The 19,776-nt window shown below is 42.6% G+C and overlaps 1 protein-coding gene across 3 annotated transcripts; it reads left to right on the top strand.

Annotated features, from left to right (window-relative positions):
- Positions 1–1,883: 1,883 nt before the first annotated feature.
- Positions 1,884–19,233, top strand: rcor2 (REST corepressor 2). 3 transcript variants are annotated; one of them, XM_049569533.1, is made up of 14 exons: positions 1,884–2,118; positions 5,572–5,717; positions 8,117–8,173; positions 9,266–9,346; positions 9,663–9,715; positions 9,886–10,047; positions 10,180–10,304; positions 10,681–10,747; positions 11,021–11,260; positions 11,744–11,821; positions 12,777–12,834; positions 14,538–14,605; positions 14,915–15,076; positions 16,020–19,233. In XM_049569533.1, exons 2-14 carry the CDS (start codon positions 5,594–5,596, stop codon positions 16,365–16,367), a joined length of 1,623 nt encoding a protein of 540 aa, XP_049425490.1. In that variant the 5' UTR covers positions 1,884–2,118; positions 5,572–5,593; the 3' UTR covers positions 16,368–19,233. The 3 variants fall into 3 exon arrangements, with proteins under 3 accessions (XP_049425490.1, XP_049425489.1, XP_049425491.1); XM_049569532.1 differs by having other exon boundaries at positions 5,592–5,717; XM_049569534.1 differs by lacking the exon at positions 1,884–2,118 and adding an exon at positions 3,565–3,603 and having other exon boundaries at positions 5,592–5,717.
- Positions 19,234–19,776: the final 543 nt, after the last annotated feature.

A 19,776-nucleotide genomic window follows, 5' to 3' on the forward strand; every position in this document is an offset into this window, starting at 1 on the left:
AGAGCTGAGAGGTGATGGGAGGGAGGGAGAGGAGAGATGTAGCAGTTGTTCATTAGTGAGGATGTGTTAGGGACTAGAGGACTGAGCAAGAGGAGAGACAGTGGAATGGTGAGTTTCATGGACACTGACTAATGAGAGGAGAGGAGGGAAGGAGGCGAGGGGAGAGGAGAGGAGGGGAGGAGGTGGCAGGGGTGAAAATGAGACTGGAGAATGAGGAAGAGGAAAGGAGAGGAAGAGGAGGGGGGGCCTGGAGGTGAGCAGAGCGAAACTGCTTTACTGTATCACCGTAGGGGGAGGATGGGGGGAGGGGAAGAATTTGCACGTACGCACACACACTGTTGAGATCGAAAGCGACATGAGAGGAAGACGGCAAGAGAGGGAGACAGGAAAGAGGAAGAGGAGGAGGAGGAGGAGGAAGAGGAGGAGGAGGAGGAGGAGGAGGAGGGAGGCAGGAAAGAGAGTCGAGGAGTCATCACTGGAGAGAGAAAGTAGGGGGAGCAGAGTAGGGAGGGGGAGAGATATTAAGGAGGGGAAGAAAGTGGAGGAGGCAAAGGACATGGGTGGTGAGAAAGGAGGGAGGCAGGGGGAGAAAAGAAAGGAGGAAGAAGGAGGAGAAACAAAAAAATCAGGCAGGGGGCACAGACAGTGAGAAGAGAGAGGAAAGAGGGGGAGGAGGAGAATTAGGGCAAATATTCAGGAGGTGGAAGGGAGAGGGAGAAAGTATTGGAGAAGGAGAAGAAAGAGGAGCAAATGGAGGGAGATTAAATATAGGGAGAGGTAGCAGACATAAAGAGGAGGTGCAGAAGGGAGCAGGAAGCAGGAGAGAAAAAGGGGGGCTGACAAATGAGAAATCGTGGAGGAGATGGAGATGAGGTGGGAAAATGAGAGATGATGAAGAGGAGGTGGGGGGAAAGAAGAGGAGGTGGTGATGCCAAAGAGGGAGTAGAGAGAGAGAGAAAGCTGGAGGAGTATGTAACAGGCTGTTACATGTCAGCAGGAGGCACTTGTGAAGGTAGCAGTAGGTTGTGTGTGTGTGTGTTACTGTGGGGGTTATTGTGTTTATTGGCAGCATCAGGTGTGAGAAATCCTACTGCAGCTATCACTGAAACAATCCCTATTCTACTCACACACACACACACACACACACACACACACATACACACACTCACACAAACTCATCCACCTGTGCACCCACACGTGCACCCAGATTGATGCATGCATACACACAGACAGACAGACAGACAGACACACACACACACACACACACACAGAGGGAGGCACATGGCAGAACTCTTTGAATTGTTCAACATTTTAAATAAAATTAAATAAATAAAGTACATTGAGGCTATGTATCTGAGTCATTGTCAGTTCATACACAAAGTCACGCTCGCACTCTCACGCTCACACACTCACACACACTAGGTTCAATTGTACCCCTCTCCTGCCCTTTTCTCCACCATGCATACATCAGTACAAGTCTGGACAGCCTGCCTCAGCACAGAGATGCACAGTTGACGAATCCCTCCGCCGACACACTGGCAAGTAGTCCCTAATTTATGGGATTTTGTTAGATGTCAGATTAAGAGTCTCAAACAGCAACTGTTTTTACAACATGTATTTTCCCCTTTAATTTAACGAGATTAACTGTGGATGATAATCATATTGTGAATCAGCAAAAATGCAGTTTAAAAGCTGATGTTTTTGCCAAAGCCTTTCAGTACGATGTGGTGGTAATTAAATCAGCCCCACGTGCCAAATTATACGTTTAGCAACAAAATTAAAAATTACGAGTAAGCTATACTTAATAGTTTTACAGGACTACTTTTTGTCAATCCAAACGGCTGTGTTGGTTGGGAGAGGCGAACGCATCGGGGCGGATGTCCACCTCACTTTTCCCCGGGTGTTGTCCGCCTCCCCCGGCACACACTCACACTCACGGCTGCTTCCATCTATCCATGCAGTTCACTTCATTGTACTGCCTGTGCTCATCAATTAGGCAAGAATTAAGCCGTTTTAGATGCAATAATTGTCTCTCGGCGCTTCGAAGAGGACTATAAACCGAGGACAGAGGCGCAGAGAAGTTTTGAGTGCGAGAAAGCGGAGAGAAGCGACACACAGGTACAGTGTGACTGTTATCTCGACTTCTAACTAGTAACGTTACTAATGTAACGCGGGGGTACTAGCCGCAAGCTAACTGGCTAACGTTAGCATCTCAACGGACAACTAGGTTTGACTTCTGAATGCACTTTGGAGAGGAGGGAAATGTCGCCTGATATTTATCGCTCAGCTTCCAGAAATTACTCAAACTGCTGCCGTTTGCAGCTAAACGTCCTGAAAGAGACCGCCAACTTGAGTTATAATAATCCAGAGAGCGAGTTTTTTACTCCGTGCCAGCAGCAGACAGTAGCGTCAGTAGTAGTAACAGCAACGTAAGCGTGGGTAAAACAAAAGGACTTCAAAGTCTGACACACAACACAGATGACTGCTTAGGAAAGATATGGAAATATTGATTTAGCTAGCAATAGTGGCTCAGATAAAGCACCAGCTCGTGTTTTATTTTAATAATCAAGCATTTTATAGGAAAAAATATGTTTGATGCATTATAGAATTTTACTTAAAAATAAGTCGTTATAACAATAGTATGGCTTTACATTTGCTAAAATACACTATCACTACCACTACAAGGTCAATCTAAACTTACTCTTGACATCCATGAGAACATTATTAGTCACGTTAGATATGCTATTGTCAGTATGAGTCAAAAATGATGCATCAGTGAGAACTGAACCAGAATACACATTTATCATATAGACCAATTAGATCTATATTTTTTGAAGACTTTATCCTAAACTTGGTCAACAGTGTTTAGCAGTGTGCACTGTGGATTGGCGTTGTGTACTATAATACATAATCATGTCAGGTTGCCAAATATTGAAAGTTATGAGGAGCAAAAAGTTCCCAGTGGTGGTGAGAGGTTGTGAAAATGAATTACTAAGCACAAGCGGGTTGTTGAGCAATCCCTATTACTACAAATAGACTCTGCCTAGTCGGGTTAGCAGTTATGTATTATAGTTTTAGCTCTGATTGCTCATGCCAGTTGTCTGCCGGAGATCGAGGCTATATCGTGGCAGTGTCCGAGGCTACCACAACCCCCTGAAACTCTCTCTGAAAGTGAACCGAGGCGGGCTTACAGGCTACATCTTCGTCTCAGCGATTTCCCAAACTTAAATCCATTGATATATATATATCTAAATAAACAAGAGATGTGTCAAGGTTTGGATGATGTGAGTTGCAGTGAAGTTGCAGGGGACAGCTGTTGTAGTCTTGGGGGGCCACCGGGAGCTGCTGTATAGACAAAGACCCCCAGAGAGCCTCAGACACTTGTATTGTCTACCAGAGTTTGGTAGATCGGGTTGTAAAGAGTGCCCCTCACCCTCTCCAGCAGCATAACTGCTCATGTTTAATGTGGAAGATGAGAGATTAGACAAGTTAATGTCGCCCGTCTGTCATATAACTCCGCGCCCGTGCTTTGTTCTGGTCGTAGTTCAAGTTAGGATACAGGAGCTGAACTTGCTGATGTGATCGGTGGAAAAAGAAGCAGCTGTAAGCGTTTAAGATTCTGTGTACACACTTGGTGTTTGTACTGCGATCTGTGAGTGGTATTGGGTATTTATTTGTGGTCGTGTGCCGTTTGTAACCGCACTGTGTTTATGCACGAGGAGGGAGTTTTGTTGGGTTACTTTCTGCTGTGCGGAGCGGTGTCCTGAGCTGACCGTCTAGTCTTTTGTGCTGCTGTGAGACTCGCTGGCCCGGAGATAGAGAGAGATACAGAGGGAAAACGAGGCTTGGCCACGTAATGATATAGCCCTGTCTGTGGATGACACTTAAAATGAGAGTCCCCCTCATGCAGGAGGGCTCTCGTGCTATCCATGGCATGTTTTTAACACGTTGTTTGTCAGATGCTGCCACTTGTCAGTTGAGCTGTTGTAGTGGGTTTCCTCAACATGTAGGAGGGGGCACATGTATATTGGGTTGTGTATGGTGTGCTAGAGGTTGTGACTTGATTTTTGTGATGTATAAGTTTCATATTGCAGGCTAAAAATAGGGCATCACATTTTTGTCATCTCCATAGTGAAATTGAATATGCACTGCCAGGATATGAGGTCAGGCCAGGGCAAAGCAATTCCAGCTTTTACTACTTTTAACATACACAAATGTTAAGGGATGCAACTAATGATTAATTGATTACTCTGATTGTTTCCGCAACTAATCGAATGGTCAACAAAATGTCAGGAAAAATGTGAAAAATGGCCATCATCATGTACATACAGCCCAAGTTGGTGGTCAGTAGTCAAAAATCCAAATATATTGAGTCTGTTGTCATAAAACAGAAAGCAAATATTTGCATTGAGAGGCTGGAACAAGAGATTTTTGTCATCTTTTGCTTAAATAATTCAAATTCAATTATCAAAATTGTTGCAGATCAGTCATTTCATTTCTAAAAAATCAGCAGTAATTTATTCAGTATCAACAATTTAGGTTACTCTGCCACTCTGAATTGTTTTGGACAGCTGCTAAAAGAGATACTACAATTTGATATGTCAGAAAAGTGTTTCTTAGTGCTGAAACTAACAAATATTTAGGTTATCTATTCGCCTACGTGAAGACAGTGATGTACCTGGCCAGTCAGCCAGATCTTGCAGCCATTTTACTGACCTTGTTAAGTGGATTGGATATTACCCATAAGGTGGCGGATTCACATTAAATAAAGCTTCATAAAATGAATTGCATGCACTTACACTCACATAGTTACAGCTGCCTGCGGTTTTTAATGTCACACTAAACCCTGACATCCTGTTACCTAACATGAAAAAGACTCCAGTGAGTATGACGCAGTGAAATATACTGAAGTATACAGATTTTAAATGGGTAAAAGAGGGCAGTGTTACATGAGCACTAGTGTTTCTTAAACATTTGCTGGGAGCAAGCACACAGCACCTCTGTTGTGTTGTGGGTGGTGCCCACATGACCTAAGATGGTGTTATTAATTAACAGGAGTAATAAAGAAATACTTGAGTTAATCAGTTTGTGTGTGGGTGTGTTGAGTGCTGAGGTGCACTTAGGTCACTACTTGGTTGAAGAAGATGAGAACTTAATCTAGCAATTAGTCAAAGATGTGTTTTAGCCCACCTTATGTCCCACTGAACTGATCGCAGTGTATGGTTATTATGATAAAAACAATGCCAAGTTATGGCTACTGAGTGATTATTAGAGATAGCTGAGAGTTGTTGAGTATGAATAAGTTGTCATACAGTAAACCGGTGTTCAGAAAATAAACTCAGCTCAAGGGAATCTAATGGGATTGCTTCCAAGGGAGCAACATAAGGTGCCGTTCTACTTTACAAGAGTGAATTAGGTTTTATAGGGTTTCAAGTGAAAATAAACAGCAGCCAACTTGCTAATGAAAAAAGACTTAAGTGACAGTTTTATGGGAGATTGAATCATACTTGAGACAGAAACGGTATTTTGTTGATGAATGGTGACGTGTAAGTGGTGGAATTTTATATTTAGGGTCCGCGTGTTTGTTGCAGCCATGCCCTCAGTGATGGAGCGCTCGGGGGCCGGTGTCCTGTCCAGGAGCAGAGCCAAGACTGTAACCAACGGCAACAGCCAGCCGCACTCTGAAGAGGAGAGCAGCGATGAAGAGCATGCCCATGGTAGACACACACATTACTCTGAAGTGTAATCTACTGTCTTCATCTGAATTAAATTCTCTGGCTAAGTTAGGTGGTGATGTAGCTACTTAGTGTCTGGGTTTGCATGTGTAAAGAGTACCTACAGTAGACATGCATTTCCATTGTACAGATACATCATGCCAGCTGTTCCAGTTGCATTCATTACATTGCTGCAGTGTTTCTTGAGTCCCTGCACACTGCTCTCCTCTGTCCTCCCCTCCATCTCTTCACCACCCCCTTCCCACACTCTTCCATCCTTGTTATCCTCTGCCCACATACACATTTTCTTCCTCCATTCTGTCTTTCACCCACTGACTTGCTGATGATCTTTTATTTTTTAACCATTATCTCAATAGGCACTTAGACCAAAGATGTTATATTAGATCAAACAGTTTAACAGGAACGGTTAGGATGCATTCAAAAGGCACTTTACTACCCAGATTCCCCTGTTGACAAAGGTCTGAAGCTAAAGCAGCCATCCCTGACATTAATGCAACCCCCACTTATGTCCTTGCCTCCACCTCCTTCACCACTCTTAAGTCTTCTAGTCAGTTTTTAATCCATCTTTTAGTTTCCCCTCCTTTCCTGCCTCCTTTTATGCCCCTTCTTTCCATCCTTCCATCCAATCCTCTGACCTTTTTACTCGTCCCCTTCCTGTATCCACCCTTTTCTTACCATCTTCTGTAGTTTCTATCATCCCAGTCTCCTCCCTTCCTGTCCTCTCTCCCGGAGGAAACAATAATCTGTCTCTTCCTCCTCCAGGTCTGCATCCCTGCCTCTCTCATAGTCTCTCTTCACTTGTCACCTTCTACCCTCTTTACCACAGCACTAATTACTTAATGTCGGCCATCCGCTGTCGTACTTCCTTCTCTCTTCCCCCTGTCTGTGTCTATCTATATATCTGTCACTTGGTAGCCTAAGTCATGAACATGCTGAAAATGTTACCACTATAAAAATATATGCATGAATGATTTATGCTATTTCTCTTAAAATTCAGTTGTGTTGGAAAATGAAACACAATTTCTAAGCTGTGATTAAAAACTATGGTTGGTACCCTGGTTGAAAAAAACTGTTCAGAAAACCTAAATGTTTACAACAATCAAGTAAATGGAACAAGTGAGGACTGAAACAGTCAGCAGTCTTTTAAAACCATCGGAACCACAGTGATTTCAGTTGTTGATTAAAAGCAGCCTCCCTGTGTGTTTCTCATAGGCTTACAACTTGAGGATTGTTTTTCACTTTTGCAAACTAATTACATATCCCTAGGGTTTCCCACAGTGTTTTATAGTGGAGTTGCTTCACCTTGGCTAAACTAAAAAGTGCCTCCACTATAGAGCAATTTTTTGTAAAATATAAAGCTTATTAAGCGTCAGAGAGCATGAGCAGTGGCACTACTTTACACAGCAAAGGCAATGCATTTAATGGTAGATGTGATTGTTTAAACCATCATCTTGTATAAATACATTAATAGTGAGATGAGACGTGTAAGCTTGGCAGGCGATTCATTGACTGATCACATCATATGTTCGGTCAGCAGTCATTAATCAAAGCAGCACGTCACTGACAAACAAGAACTTGAGTCAAACAGCCCAATCAGTCACAGTCAGGTTCTTGGCTGTCCTTGGTTTCACAAAAAACATCAAGACTTGTTAGAGGCTTTTAGCCACCGTATGCAGTTGTCTGCCTGAGTTGTTATGATGTGTCTTCGGCATACTCAGAGATAGATGTTTTTCTCAAAGATAAGGGCACTGAATTGGCTCAGATTCAGTAGGCTGCAGCTATTATTTCAACATGTCAGTTTTTTAATCAATAACTTGGTAAATTTAAGTATTGGATTGGACTCAGTATTGGCAAATACACAATATAACTGGAGTCAGATTGGGATCAGGGTCAAAAAAATGGATTAGGACATTCCTACTGGATAATGATAAAGCTGATACAATGCAATACAATCCTGGATATACCTCCAGTTCTAAAAGAATATATGCTCTGATCTTTAACAGGTTTTGCTAGTGTTAATGCAAAGCCTTGATAGGACAAATCAATAGTGAACCCTGTTAGAGGGTAGACCATCTATAGTATAGAAGGTAATTATAATTCTCAGTTATTTACTTTGTGAACAGAACAATTGAAATTTCACAGAAATAGCATAAATCATGATAAATACATTATCATAATGTTTTAATTGTGGTAATGTATTACACGACTCTCCGTCTGTGCCTCCTGCTACCTGTCTTCTTCCAATCCAGTCTGTCCAGTTCTGCAACTTCTTGGGAAATGTATGGGAATACTTGTCTACTCTACAGCTCTACTCATCCTTCTAGGAAATAGAAAACTCATGTTCGTCTTCTCTCTCTCCGTCTCTTCGCCTCTCTCTACAGACAGTATGATCAGAGTGGGAGGAGACTACCAGGCTCAGATCCCAGAGTTCAAACCAGGTAAGCTGAAAGGAAAAAAAGCCTGAGAGAAAGGGAGATGACAGAGATGAGTTAAAAAGGAAGATGAATAGAGAGTGAGGGGGGAAATCAGGACTGAGAAGGAGACGTAGAGGTGAGGAGGAATGTGGAGGACATTAAAATGGAGGAAAGAGGGAAATGCAGATGATGAGAGAAATGAAGGTCAGATGAGCAGTTACTGTCTCCCCCTCTTGCCAGGAAATGAAGGGAAACATGCATGTGTCGGGAATGGGAAAAGCAAAAAAAAAAAGTGACATTTAACAAAAGAATGATTCTTCTCCATACAGCTTGGATTGACGTGTTTATACAGATGCCCTTAAATTACCGGTAATCATACATGGTAAGGTAAAGTTGGAGTTTCAAGTGTTAAATAATTATTATTATTAGCAATGACACTGTGCAGCAAAAGGTTTCTTTTGAGGTGGGTGTCAAGTCTTTCAATAATGAATAAAAGGGTCACTCTGCAATGTTCAGACCTTTTATTCTATTGATCATATAGGCTTAAGTAAATGCAAATTGGCATCAAATGTTTTTTTCTGATGTTCCAAAGCAGTCTGTGCTGATGTTGAATCAGAATAACGCTTGTTTTAGTACAGTTTCCGGAGGAATTAACGGATGTAAAGATTCTGAAATTAGGCTATTTGAAACACCCTTACACCTTGTATAAGCAGAAGATGTAACGTGGCTGAACCAGGGTAAAACAATCACTTTAGATGAAGTCGTCCCACAACCATCAGTTTGCACCAGATGAGGGGAGAGGCGGCAAACCAGTCTCTCATCTAACATCTGGATTTTGGCAGTGCGCAGGTGTTGAATTCCCAGAATGGCTGACATGCCTATCGTTTTTCTCTCTAACAAAGAGGAAGCCAAAGATGGAGCCGAGACAGGAGAAGATGTGCAAGGGAGAGGGAGGAAGATGGTAAAAGTTAATATTAAGTGTGTAAAGTAGACAAGTCAGTCAAGAACACGAGAGAGAAAAATTGGGAAATGAAAGAACTTAAGTGATGGGGGATACGTATAATCTCATATAATGCATGGATTTAGATGCTTAATGTGCCTATTTCCCATTACCAGACAGTCCAACCCGCTACAATGAGAAGGACCAGAGGAGCATGTTGGTCTGGTGTCCCAACAGTCAGCTCTCTGATGCAATGTGTAAGCTCTACACACACATGTACACACCTACCTACCTACCTACCTACCTACCTACCTACCTACCTCACTTTACATTCACTGGTGCAAGCTCAACATTGTGACCTTCAGTTTAATGGCTATATGCTGACTAGAGCATAGCAATTAAAACTTTGATTCTCTGTGTTTCTCTTTTGCACTTGTTTTCTTTCACTCTTCTGCCCTCTTTGTCTTCATCTTTTTCCCTCATTTCATTATATGTCCTTGTCTTCATCTTTCTCTCTCTCCTTTTTTTAATGTTTCCTCCTTTTTGAACCCACTTTTCTCTCTCTTATCGCAGTGGATGAGTACATCCTGATGGCTAAAGAGAAACATGGATACAACATGGAGCAGGTATGGCAGACTGTAAATATACTTACACCAAAGGATAACTTCTTTTTCACTCATCAGAATGTGTCACATAAAATATCTTTGTCTTTTACTGCTTGTTTCTGTCTCTCTCTTCTGACTTTATCACTGTCCCTGCTTGCCTGACCCTGTCTTCTTCCCCTCTGTTGTTTCAGGCTCTGGGCATGTTGTTATGGCACAAGCACGACGTAGAGCGCTCGCTTGCCGACCTGGCAAACTTCACCCCCTTCCCAGATGAGTGGACAGTGGAGGATAAAGTGCTGTTTGAGCAGGCCTTCAGCTTCCATGGAAAGAGCTTCCACCGCATCCAGCAGATGGTGAGAGACTCGGGACACACACACACACACACACACACACACACACTCACCGAATATTTTTTAACAGAATAATTTTCAAAAACATTTTCAGTATTTATTACTCAATTTATCGATTCCTATGTTTGTGTGTAGCTTCCAGACAAGCTGATCTCCAGCCTGGTGAAGTACTACTACAGCTGGAAGAAGACCAGGACCAGGACCTCTGTCATGGACCGACAGGCCAGGAGGCTGGTCAGCAAGAGAGAGAAAGATGACAGGTATGAGATACCATGAAACTTTAATGATCCCCCGAAGGGAGTGAGACGGGTGGAGGGACAGACAGAATGAATATTGAAGAAAGCACTGAGCAAGGAGGAAACATTAAGTTGTCAGGAAGTACTCCTCTGAGAAGTGACATTTACAAAGCTCCGTTGTTAAATGACACTCGATAAGCATGTCATCCTGGGAAACAAGATTCTCATCATGAATATAAATGAGACACTCTGATATTATTTCGTGTCATTTTCAGTTGACATTTTTGAGCGTTTCAGAAATATTTTTTTATGAAATCACACATAGTTTTAATTTTTACAAGTGGCAGGAGATAAAACGTAATCATGGGTGTGTTTAGTTACTGTTTTTTCTTTCCTGTAGTAACGATGAGATTGAGGAAGGAGACCCTGGCAGTGACAGTGACTTTGAGATTGACACCAAGAAAGAGGTGAGTAATATAAAACTTACTAGTGGCTGTTTGACTGACAGAGTGTGTGTGTGTGTGCATGCTTATACAAACACATTTTTGGTGTTTTATTAGTCATGACTTGCCTGAGGAAATCAGCCCAGCCAAATCGATGCTACTCTATTCTTCAATTTCAACTTCATTTATTATACATAAATGTAAGACTGCATTCTTGAATCGCAGCTTTTGTACAAAAGCTCTCATTCTAATAGAAGTTTCTAATATTTGTGTGACCTTTTTTTTTTGCCAACGCAGGCAGTGAAACAGAACCCAAACAACGCCAACCCTGACAAGGCAACCCCCAGTCGCTCTGGGCCAGTGAAGAAGGAAAATATCGGGGCTCAGTACCGCCACCACCCGCTCAGAGCCCGCCGCAGGCCACCCAAAGGCATGCACTTGGAGCAGGCAGACATCATGTCAGTGTCAGCCTCCCACGATGCCGGGGTGGTAACTATACGACAGCTGGACACACAGTTGGTGTCACTCAAGAGACAGGTATGTATGAGTAAGTAAAGGTCTAAATGCACTTGAAATATACTGAGGATCTGAAATCTACTTGTAGAGGTAGTTCTATAGAACAACAGGATATGATCTATGTATCTGCCAGAAATGGTGAAATTTTAACACCTCCTCCAGAGCTTTATGGTCCAACAGTATATTAATAAATTGTCACCTTTTTATGTGACAAACATAATGAATTCAGTCTCAGCGAGGGGTTGCTTTGTTTATTATTGTTAGTATGAATATTTCACAAGCAGGTCCCAACAATAAAAAATATAGAATTGCTCCAAGAAAACCTGACAGTACACTATTACCGTTCACCATTTTAAACTGCAGCTGCATGTTTAAAGCAACAGAAGCTTCTTTGTGTATGCACTTTGGTGCAACAGATTTTTGTTTGATTGCATCAGTGCAGCTAACCCAAACATAAACTAACTCCACTGTCCATTCTGTCTTCCTCTACGCATTTTCTTTCAGGTTCAGTCTATCAAACAGAACAACAGTAGTTTGAAACAGGGCTTAAATGAAGGCGTTGAATCTTTCAAACCTGCTGAGGTAAGTCCTTTTTTTTGTACAGCTTTCTTTTTTTCCTCTCCTTTACATCCTTCATCTGTCTTAGAGGTCTGATTCTCTGGGCGCAGCCTGACCTGCTGGGTTCAGGCCGGGCTGTGATTTCTAATTAATTTATAAAATTGACAGTTCTCATGCGAAAATGACAGTTTTAATGGACTGAATCAAGAGAGAAAGAGACTAAGAGAGGGAAAGCAACAGAACAACTGAGCAATGGTGAAGAACCAGGGGAAAGAGAGAGAGAATGAATGCAGAGAGAGGGACGGTTGGCAGTGTTTGCCCCTGGTTCCCCGGCAGTGGGAGATGCACTTAACATACAGGGAGGAACTGTGATCATCATTGGCATGCCGCATCGCCATGGACCGCCATGTGAACTAGATGCACCGAGGGGAGCAGTCTGCCGCACCTGTTGTGCATGAGACAACAGACTATTGAAATAAGAAAGAGAAGAAGGAGAAATGGTGTGAGGACACATGTCAACCCTTAGCTTGTAATAGGAGTTTTAATATAAGAAAATATAATAATTAAGATTTTTAAGAAATTCATTTTTTAAATCGATTCAGATCTAAAACTGCTGCCATGGGTTGGGCTCAGGTCAGACTAGGACAGAAACTGTGTGGGTTCATGTCGGGTCAGGCCTGGCTTTTTTGGGCCTGATCAGAGCTTTAATCTATCCCCTCTTTGATTTTTATTTCCTCACTCAATTGACTTTTTCTTCATCTCTGATCTCTCTTCAGTTCGTCCCTCTCCTCTCTGATTTATTCACCCTGCTCTTCCCCAACTCCCTCCAGATAGTATTTCGCCCCTTGTGGGACTGAGATTAGTCTTAATCTGTCCTTTCCTTTTTTGCTGTCTTTTTCACCCCTCTACCTCTCTTCTTTCTTACTGCCTACCTCCCTCATTCTCTAATCTGTACCCCTTCTCTCACTGTTTCTCTCAGCCTGCCCCTAAGATGAACTCTCGTTGGACCACAGAGGAGCAGCTCCTGGCTGTGCAGGGTGAGTTAAGGTTGCAGCATCTTCTTCCTCCCCTCTTACACAGTCACCTCAGGTTGCCAGTGCTCCTCTCCCTACCTCACCTTCACAGGCAGAAGTCAAACACATTCATATTCATATTTTCACACACAAAAACTGCCTGCGTCACCACTGTAGAAGCACAGCACTGACACATGCAGTGAGGGAGATATCTCCTCTGAAATATGACCAAATAGGTCTCTGTGGACAAGTGTGTTATTTTAAATCTGCTTAACCTGAAGTGGCCAGAAAAAGATCATTTGCATGTTTACGTTACCCTCTGCTTAGGTTGAGCTGTATTGCTGTAATGGAATGGGGTGTTTCTGAAATCATTTGTTATTCACGGTGTAGTATAATAGCTATTTTTTGTGTTATTTAAATTGTTATACCCTCTGTAGTAGGCTCAAATTATACATTAATAGAACATAGATTAGTGTACAAAGACAGTCACATACTCAAGGGCAAACTAGCAGTCTTTTATTTAATCACCTGACACTATTCAGGCCTCAAAAATAAGGATTGCCTGAGGTAGTAAAATTCCATGTTAGGCTAGTAAATCTAAAAACCCACTTGCTCGATTGGGCAAGTAGTAAAAAAAAAAAATGAAACACACAGTTTTTTCTGGAGCTGATGATGGAAATAGCTAAGGAGTTAGCCATCCCATTTTTTTCTTATCTTTGTTGAGAACTGCATATGCGCAGTACCAGCAGGGAACTTGCAATAAAATGATGGCAGACAAAGACAACCATTTATGACCTGAAGTGCAAGTGAGCATTTTTAATTATCCTGGAAACAGGAGTGGAGTTGGGTGGTGTTAAAGAAAGCTTAGATAAAGCAGGGTCATTTTTCATGACAGTGAACTTTAATCTTGGTTGTTCTTTGCTAACTGCTAAGAGATAAATAACTTGTACAGTGGTCAGTAAAAAGTGAAGAAGTGGGGAAAAAACACATTTACAGCCATGATGTGTTTACATGTACATCTTCTTGTTGTACTGCCATTTATAAATTAATGCAACTAAAATAAAAAGGAGCTACTGGGTTACAGATTCCAGCTGTGATTGAAGTAAATTAAAGTTAAGTTAAGCTGCCACTTCCAAATCATTGTCCACATCAATTTGTCAATTAAAGAGACACAGTTGACTCATACAGGAGCGTTCAATGAGTGTCATTAATCAGAGGAGGATTCGTGGCTGATGAGGTTATTTATTTGTTGTTATGACCAAAGAGCTCTGAATGCCACGGCACCCAACTGCCTATGTTGGTGTTAAGTTCTGAGCGACTGATGTGGAATTAGAAGCATTTTGTTGCGATAAAGTCGTAACTAAACAGCTTTGGTGAGTGTGCCTTGGAGCTTAGTGTTTAACCCCCATCAGCTGCAGCTGTGTAAGAGGAGAAAGCAGCAGATATGAATGTGTGTATATGATACGAGAGTAAAGCGGGACAGGCCTGGAAAAGAGCAGGTGCACTTAGCCAGCCGGCCTCAGATGAAGGTTAACAGAAAATGCACGCATCAACAAGCCCGCTCTTACTACGTTCACTCTTCCTGTCTCTCCTCTCATACACACTGCTGTGTCTCTGTGACAGAGAGAAAGAAAGCAGGCTGCTTTTGTAGCCTTTTGATGGCAGTAAATTGATTATGAGTGATGTATAGACATTGACTTGGCATTTTTCTTCTGTCTCCTTCCCAGCTATCCGTCGTTATGGAAAAGATTTCTCAGCCATCGCTGAGGTGATCGGGACCAAGACACCCGCTCAGGTGAGCCTCCTTTTTCTCAAATCTTGTGAGGGTCACCTCTCTGTTATTCTGACCTCAGTCTAACCCTCCATCCATCCAGCAGTTTACTCTGTGTGAGCTGCCTATCAGCTTTTTATCTCCCCTCCAATTTCTTCCTCATCCCTCTGTCTAGATAGGCATTTTTCTTTATAGCATAATCATAATCTCCATTATCCTTCCTTTCATTTGTCTACTGACCTCCAGTCTCCGCCTCTGTGTCCTTGAAGGCAGCATGTCTTTCTGCCGCCCTTCATTTCTTCTCTAACTCTCCATCTCTGCCCATCTGTTCAGGTGAGCTCGTTCTTCGTGAGCTACCGGCGCAGGTTCAACCTGGACGAAGTGCTGAGGGAGTGGGCGGCCGAGCAGGTGGCCACCAGCCGAGACCAGAGAGACCCCAGGAGGACCAGCGAGGAGATGGCAGCTGCTACAGATGGAGCTGCCGAGGAGGATGAGGTGAGCCGTGACAGAAGATATAAAGAACACCTTAAGTTATTTTTACTTTTCTAATCTTGCAAAGCAAGGCTCAGAAGTGAATAGTTTAATCAAGGAAGTCATCTCAACAAGTCAGTCCAAATGAAAGCATAAACTATATGGTGATAATGACCCTCTCATCTAACTTTTTAAAATGCTATTTTAAAAATTCAATGGAATATCAGTGAATCAGTCATGAATCATTGTCCATCATAAAGTGGTGAAATGTGTCTTTGGCCCACCAACCATCTGGTTGAAGTTCTGTTAATAGTCATTCGTATTTACCTTGTAAACCTTCATTGCATATTCTACATTTAAACAATAAAATCCTTTAAGAGTAAAAATTAAAGCTTGGTATACTGGAAAAGTTGTGCAACTTGTAGGAGGAGAAATGAATGCTTGAACTTCACAACATGGTTTTAGTAGCAGATGTGATCCTAGTGTACTTAAAGGAGAAAAGCGTGCATCAGTGTAATTAACAGGGACCCCATCTTAAAGGGTAAACAGTATTGTTATCATCACAAAAACACTTAATTTAGCGATTTTGGGGCTGTTTCTGCTTAAAGAAAAAGGATCTTCCTCAGATCTCAAAGTGCTTGCTGGTGCTCTTGATGACTAAAGTGGATTTTATTGGTGAAATTCAACCATCATGGCTCCTGAGTATACTGAACAGAAGGAGCAGGTGGTTGTAATATTAAGTTCCCTCCTGTGTTGTGAGCTGAATGTGTGTCCTCATCATAATAACGCTAACATGACATCTCTGTTCACTTTTTCCTTTAACTCCTCCTCTCTCCACCTCTTCTCTTCTCTTTGTTTCCTCACAACTGTCCTTCCTCTTATCTTATCTCACCTCATCATCTGTTGTTGTTTTGACTGTTTGCCCTCCACCTTCTCACCTCCCTCTGTGCCTCCTCCCTCCCCTCAGGTCAAAATGGAGGACTCTCCCTCGGACGTCGCCGGCGGCTCCTCTCCCCCCTCCTCCACCCAGACCCCCTCCTCTCTGTCCCAGCCTCCTCCGCTGCTGCGCCCTGCACCTCCCTCGGCTCCCCCTAGCCTCCTCCGTCAGCCTCCTCCTCTGCAGACGCGCCCGCTCCAGAACCGAGCGCCCCACAACCACCCTCCGCCTCCACTCATCCGGCCCGCGGTGACCACCTCATCCTCTTCCAGCGGGAGCTCCAGCCTCAGGGCTTCACCTCCCAGCTCCTCTTCTGCTGCAGGGCAGATGCCTCCGTCGCTGGTTGGGCTCAAAGTGGAGCAGCCCAACTCGCACTGATACACACACACACACACACACACACAAATATATAACAGTAGGAATAGAAACACACACAGAAACACACACACACACAGAAATTAGCATGCAGACAAACATACAAACACAACGCTTTCTCCTCAGAGAAAATTCCTTCACCCTGTAACTCTGTCACTCCTAGTCTTTGTTCCTGGGACCATCACACACCACATGACCACATGATCCACTGCACACGCTAAGGTCCCAAAGGTGACATCACAGCTCTTAAAATGCAGAAAGAGTGAAAGGACCCCGGCCCCCCGCAGGTCCACTTAGTGAGGCAGTGGCCTGAAGCCCCTTTACTGTACTAACAAACACCTACCTCCAGACCATTGTTCACTAGCACACACACACACACAACAAACAAGCTAGGAACTCAAAACAAACACTACCTGCACACACACACCTCTCTGAACAACACATAAAGAGACACTGGATCGTCAAGCTGTTGAAGAAAGCCGTGACCACAGAGAGTGAAACCCACCTGCTCGTTTCCATGGCAACTGCTGAACATCTGGATTGTGGAGGAGTGTGGTTGAACACACACACACACATACTATATATATATATATATATATATATATATATATATATATATATATATATATATATATATATATATATATATATATATATATGAGTAGGTATCAAGTCATCCAAACAACCTTCAGGAAAATCAAATAATGAAAAGGCGAGGGCGAGTTTCCCACACGTGAGCCAAACCTGCTCCTCCTGAGAGGTCATGTAGATTAGAAAGTCATTCAGATGGAAGGAAACAATGTGAAGAAGCAGGCCTTTTCCTACACAGCTTTAGTTTAAAATCCTCAGAGGAGCAAAGAAGGTACTTTTGCAAAGAAACCAGGCTTTGTACTCAAAGCTGTGCTATGAGTTTACCATTATGGCTTTGAATAGTTGAAGCTGTTGGTTCAAAAATGGAAAAAAAGAAGAGCGAGAGATCACGCGTCTCCCTCTTCTCTCATAGCCATGTATGACTAGTATTAACTGGAGTGATGTTTTCCCTTTTTTGACTAGACTTTTACAGTGAGCCCTAGGTAGGCAGTTAGTTATTGTAAGTAGATTAGATAGTGTATACTTTATTATGATGATGATGATGATTATTGATGAGCACTGAGGAGAAAAAGAGCCTTCAAACACATGTGACTTTGACTTTGTCTCACATTTCAAGAAGCCACAGCTTGTTTCTCACTGGCACAGTGTTGAAGTCCCACTGCTTACTGTCTCCTTACTTTGGAGCAAAGTTTTTAGTCGTCGACCGCTAACACCGGGCGCTGTGAAGAGCAGCTGAACAAAACATCAGCCTCTGTGGAAAATCTGCGTAGGGGGCAGATTTTTAAAGCAGGTTTACAAAGTGGAGGGGACGCCTGACCTTTCCTGACCTCCTACAGATACACTGAAAAATAGAATATTCTGCCAAAGTCTGCTATTGCTTTAAAAGCTCATTGTAAAGTGATTTGCCTCCTGCAGGTTAGACACAGGAAAAGTAGAAAAACAAAAGTTGGTTTTGAGAAATAATTCGGCATGTTGGGAAATACACGTATTTGCTTTCTTGCTTAGAGTTAGGCGAGAAGATTGATACCACTCGTGTCTGTATGGCTTATGTGAAGCTACCACTAGCAGCTGGCTAACTTAGCTTAGCACAAAGACTGGTGACAGGATAAAAGCATGACTGGCTCTTTCTGAAGATGACAAAATCCTCCTACTAGCCAAAACATACTAATTATTATATTTTAATTTCTGTTTTTTGTTTGTTTTGGACATTTTCCTGGCAGGAACCATTTGCTTCCTGGAGTCTCTGTTGGTTGCTGAGCAGCCGGTTGCGACCAAGAAGTAGTCCGTAACCCTGATTTGTCATTTTAACACTTTGGTCTATAAACAGATTTAACAAGATACAGCATGTGGAGTAGTGACGGTTAGATGTGCTTGTAGGTGGATTTTGTTACCTTTGGACAGAGCCAGGCTAACTGTTTCCCTTTGTTTCCTGTCTTTATGCTAAGCTAAGTTAGCCAGCTGTTAGCAGTAGCTTAATATTGAGAGTGGTAGTTATCTCTCTGCAAGAAAGTGAATGTTTACCAAAATGTTGTACTATTCATTTAACATTTCTGTAGGAGAACCAAACTAGCACAGGTCGGGGAAGAGGATTCAAGGTCAGTGTTTTGTTACCCAGCACGTCAGAGTAATTTCAACAGTGAGTTAACAAAAGTGAGGACAACCCTGAGTCCAGTAAAGGCAGCATTCTCTGTGTTAGGTTAAAGTCCTGTCTAGGCACAGAAGGAGGTCAGAGAGGTCAAAGTCAATCTGAAAAGTTGATTCATTCAGCCAGTGTACTTTCAGGATGTGCTGCTTCTCACTCAGCTACCATACAGCTTTCTGCCTCTAGTTAGATGACTGCTTGTGTTCAGGGCTCGGGGTGATATCGGCACCCTCATGAACAAATGACTGAATGATGTTCCGCTGTGCGTATTTGTGATTTCTTTTGAACGTCGTCTGCCATACAGAATCTTTCCTCTCTTCATAGTCTAGTTGCCTGTGTATCACTGCCGTTTCAAGCAGATCTGGGATCACGAGTCATGTGTAAACCTTTTCTAATCTGTTCAGTGCTTCTCCACTAATTCAGGCCTTCAGTTCAACGCGGCACTGAGCAGGAATCAAAGCGGCCCATCACTACATTTGGCTTTAAAGTGGCTTGCCTTTTGACTTTGCGTGGACTTGTTTTTCTTACAGTTGTTCCTCCCAAAAACTGCTTGTGTGTACTGTATGTGAGAAGTTGTTTACATTGTGGAAACTGAACTGTTTGTGTTTGAGAATTTTTTTTTTTTTAGAATAAAGAAATGACCAAATAGCACAGCGTTAAAGCGATTTATCCACACACTCACACACGGTATTTATGTCATCTGTGATTTTAGGGTCTGGATCTTAATACATTGGGATTTTTACTCAGCAGAATGAAGAAAAAACACCTCATGTGCACATCATTCTGTTTTCAAATGCCAAGTCTTGTCAAAACACCATCTGTTGACTCCCAACAGGTTCGGCCACCTGCAGCTCCCACATTCCTGAGCAGGGCTGGGGACACAAGCTGTGTCGGGTTTTACCTGTACACATGGCTGCTGAGGATGAAATCATTATAACAGCAAGTCATCATTAAAATGCCTTCTCATTATGCCAGTCTTCATCAGTTTAAAGTGGAAACAGACAAGTTTCAAAAGAAACTGAAACATTGTGCAACGAAAACAGGAAGAAGAGCACTTTTATTTTTCCTGGCAGATAGGGGTAGCTATCGGCAGTTACCTAAGATCAGGTATGTCCAAAATCCAGCCTTAACAAAACAATTACCTAACAGCAGACGTCTCCTGCAAGGTGGCAGACATGA

This window comes from Epinephelus fuscoguttatus, linkage group LG23 (assembly GCF_011397635.1).
Source record: "Epinephelus fuscoguttatus linkage group LG23, E.fuscoguttatus.final_Chr_v1".
In the NCBI taxonomy this organism is placed as follows: Eukaryota; Metazoa; Chordata; class Actinopteri; order Perciformes; family Serranidae; genus Epinephelus; species Epinephelus fuscoguttatus.

What these genes read in the sequence shown, in the direction of transcription:
- rcor2 (XM_049569533.1), top strand. Translation starts at nt 5,594, where the DNA reads ATGCCCTCAGTGATGGAGCGCTCGGGGGCCGGTGTCCTGTCCAGGAGC. An exon ending in TCAGCTCTCTGATGCAATGT is followed by an intron (nt 9,347 to 9,662) that starts GTAAGCTCTACA and finishes CTCTTATCGCAG; the next exon opens with TGGATGAGTACATCCTGATG. An exon ending in TGGTGTCACTCAAGAGACAG is followed by an intron (nt 11,261 to 11,743) that starts GTATGTATGAGT and finishes ATTTTCTTTCAG; the next exon opens with GTTCAGTCTATCAAACAGAA.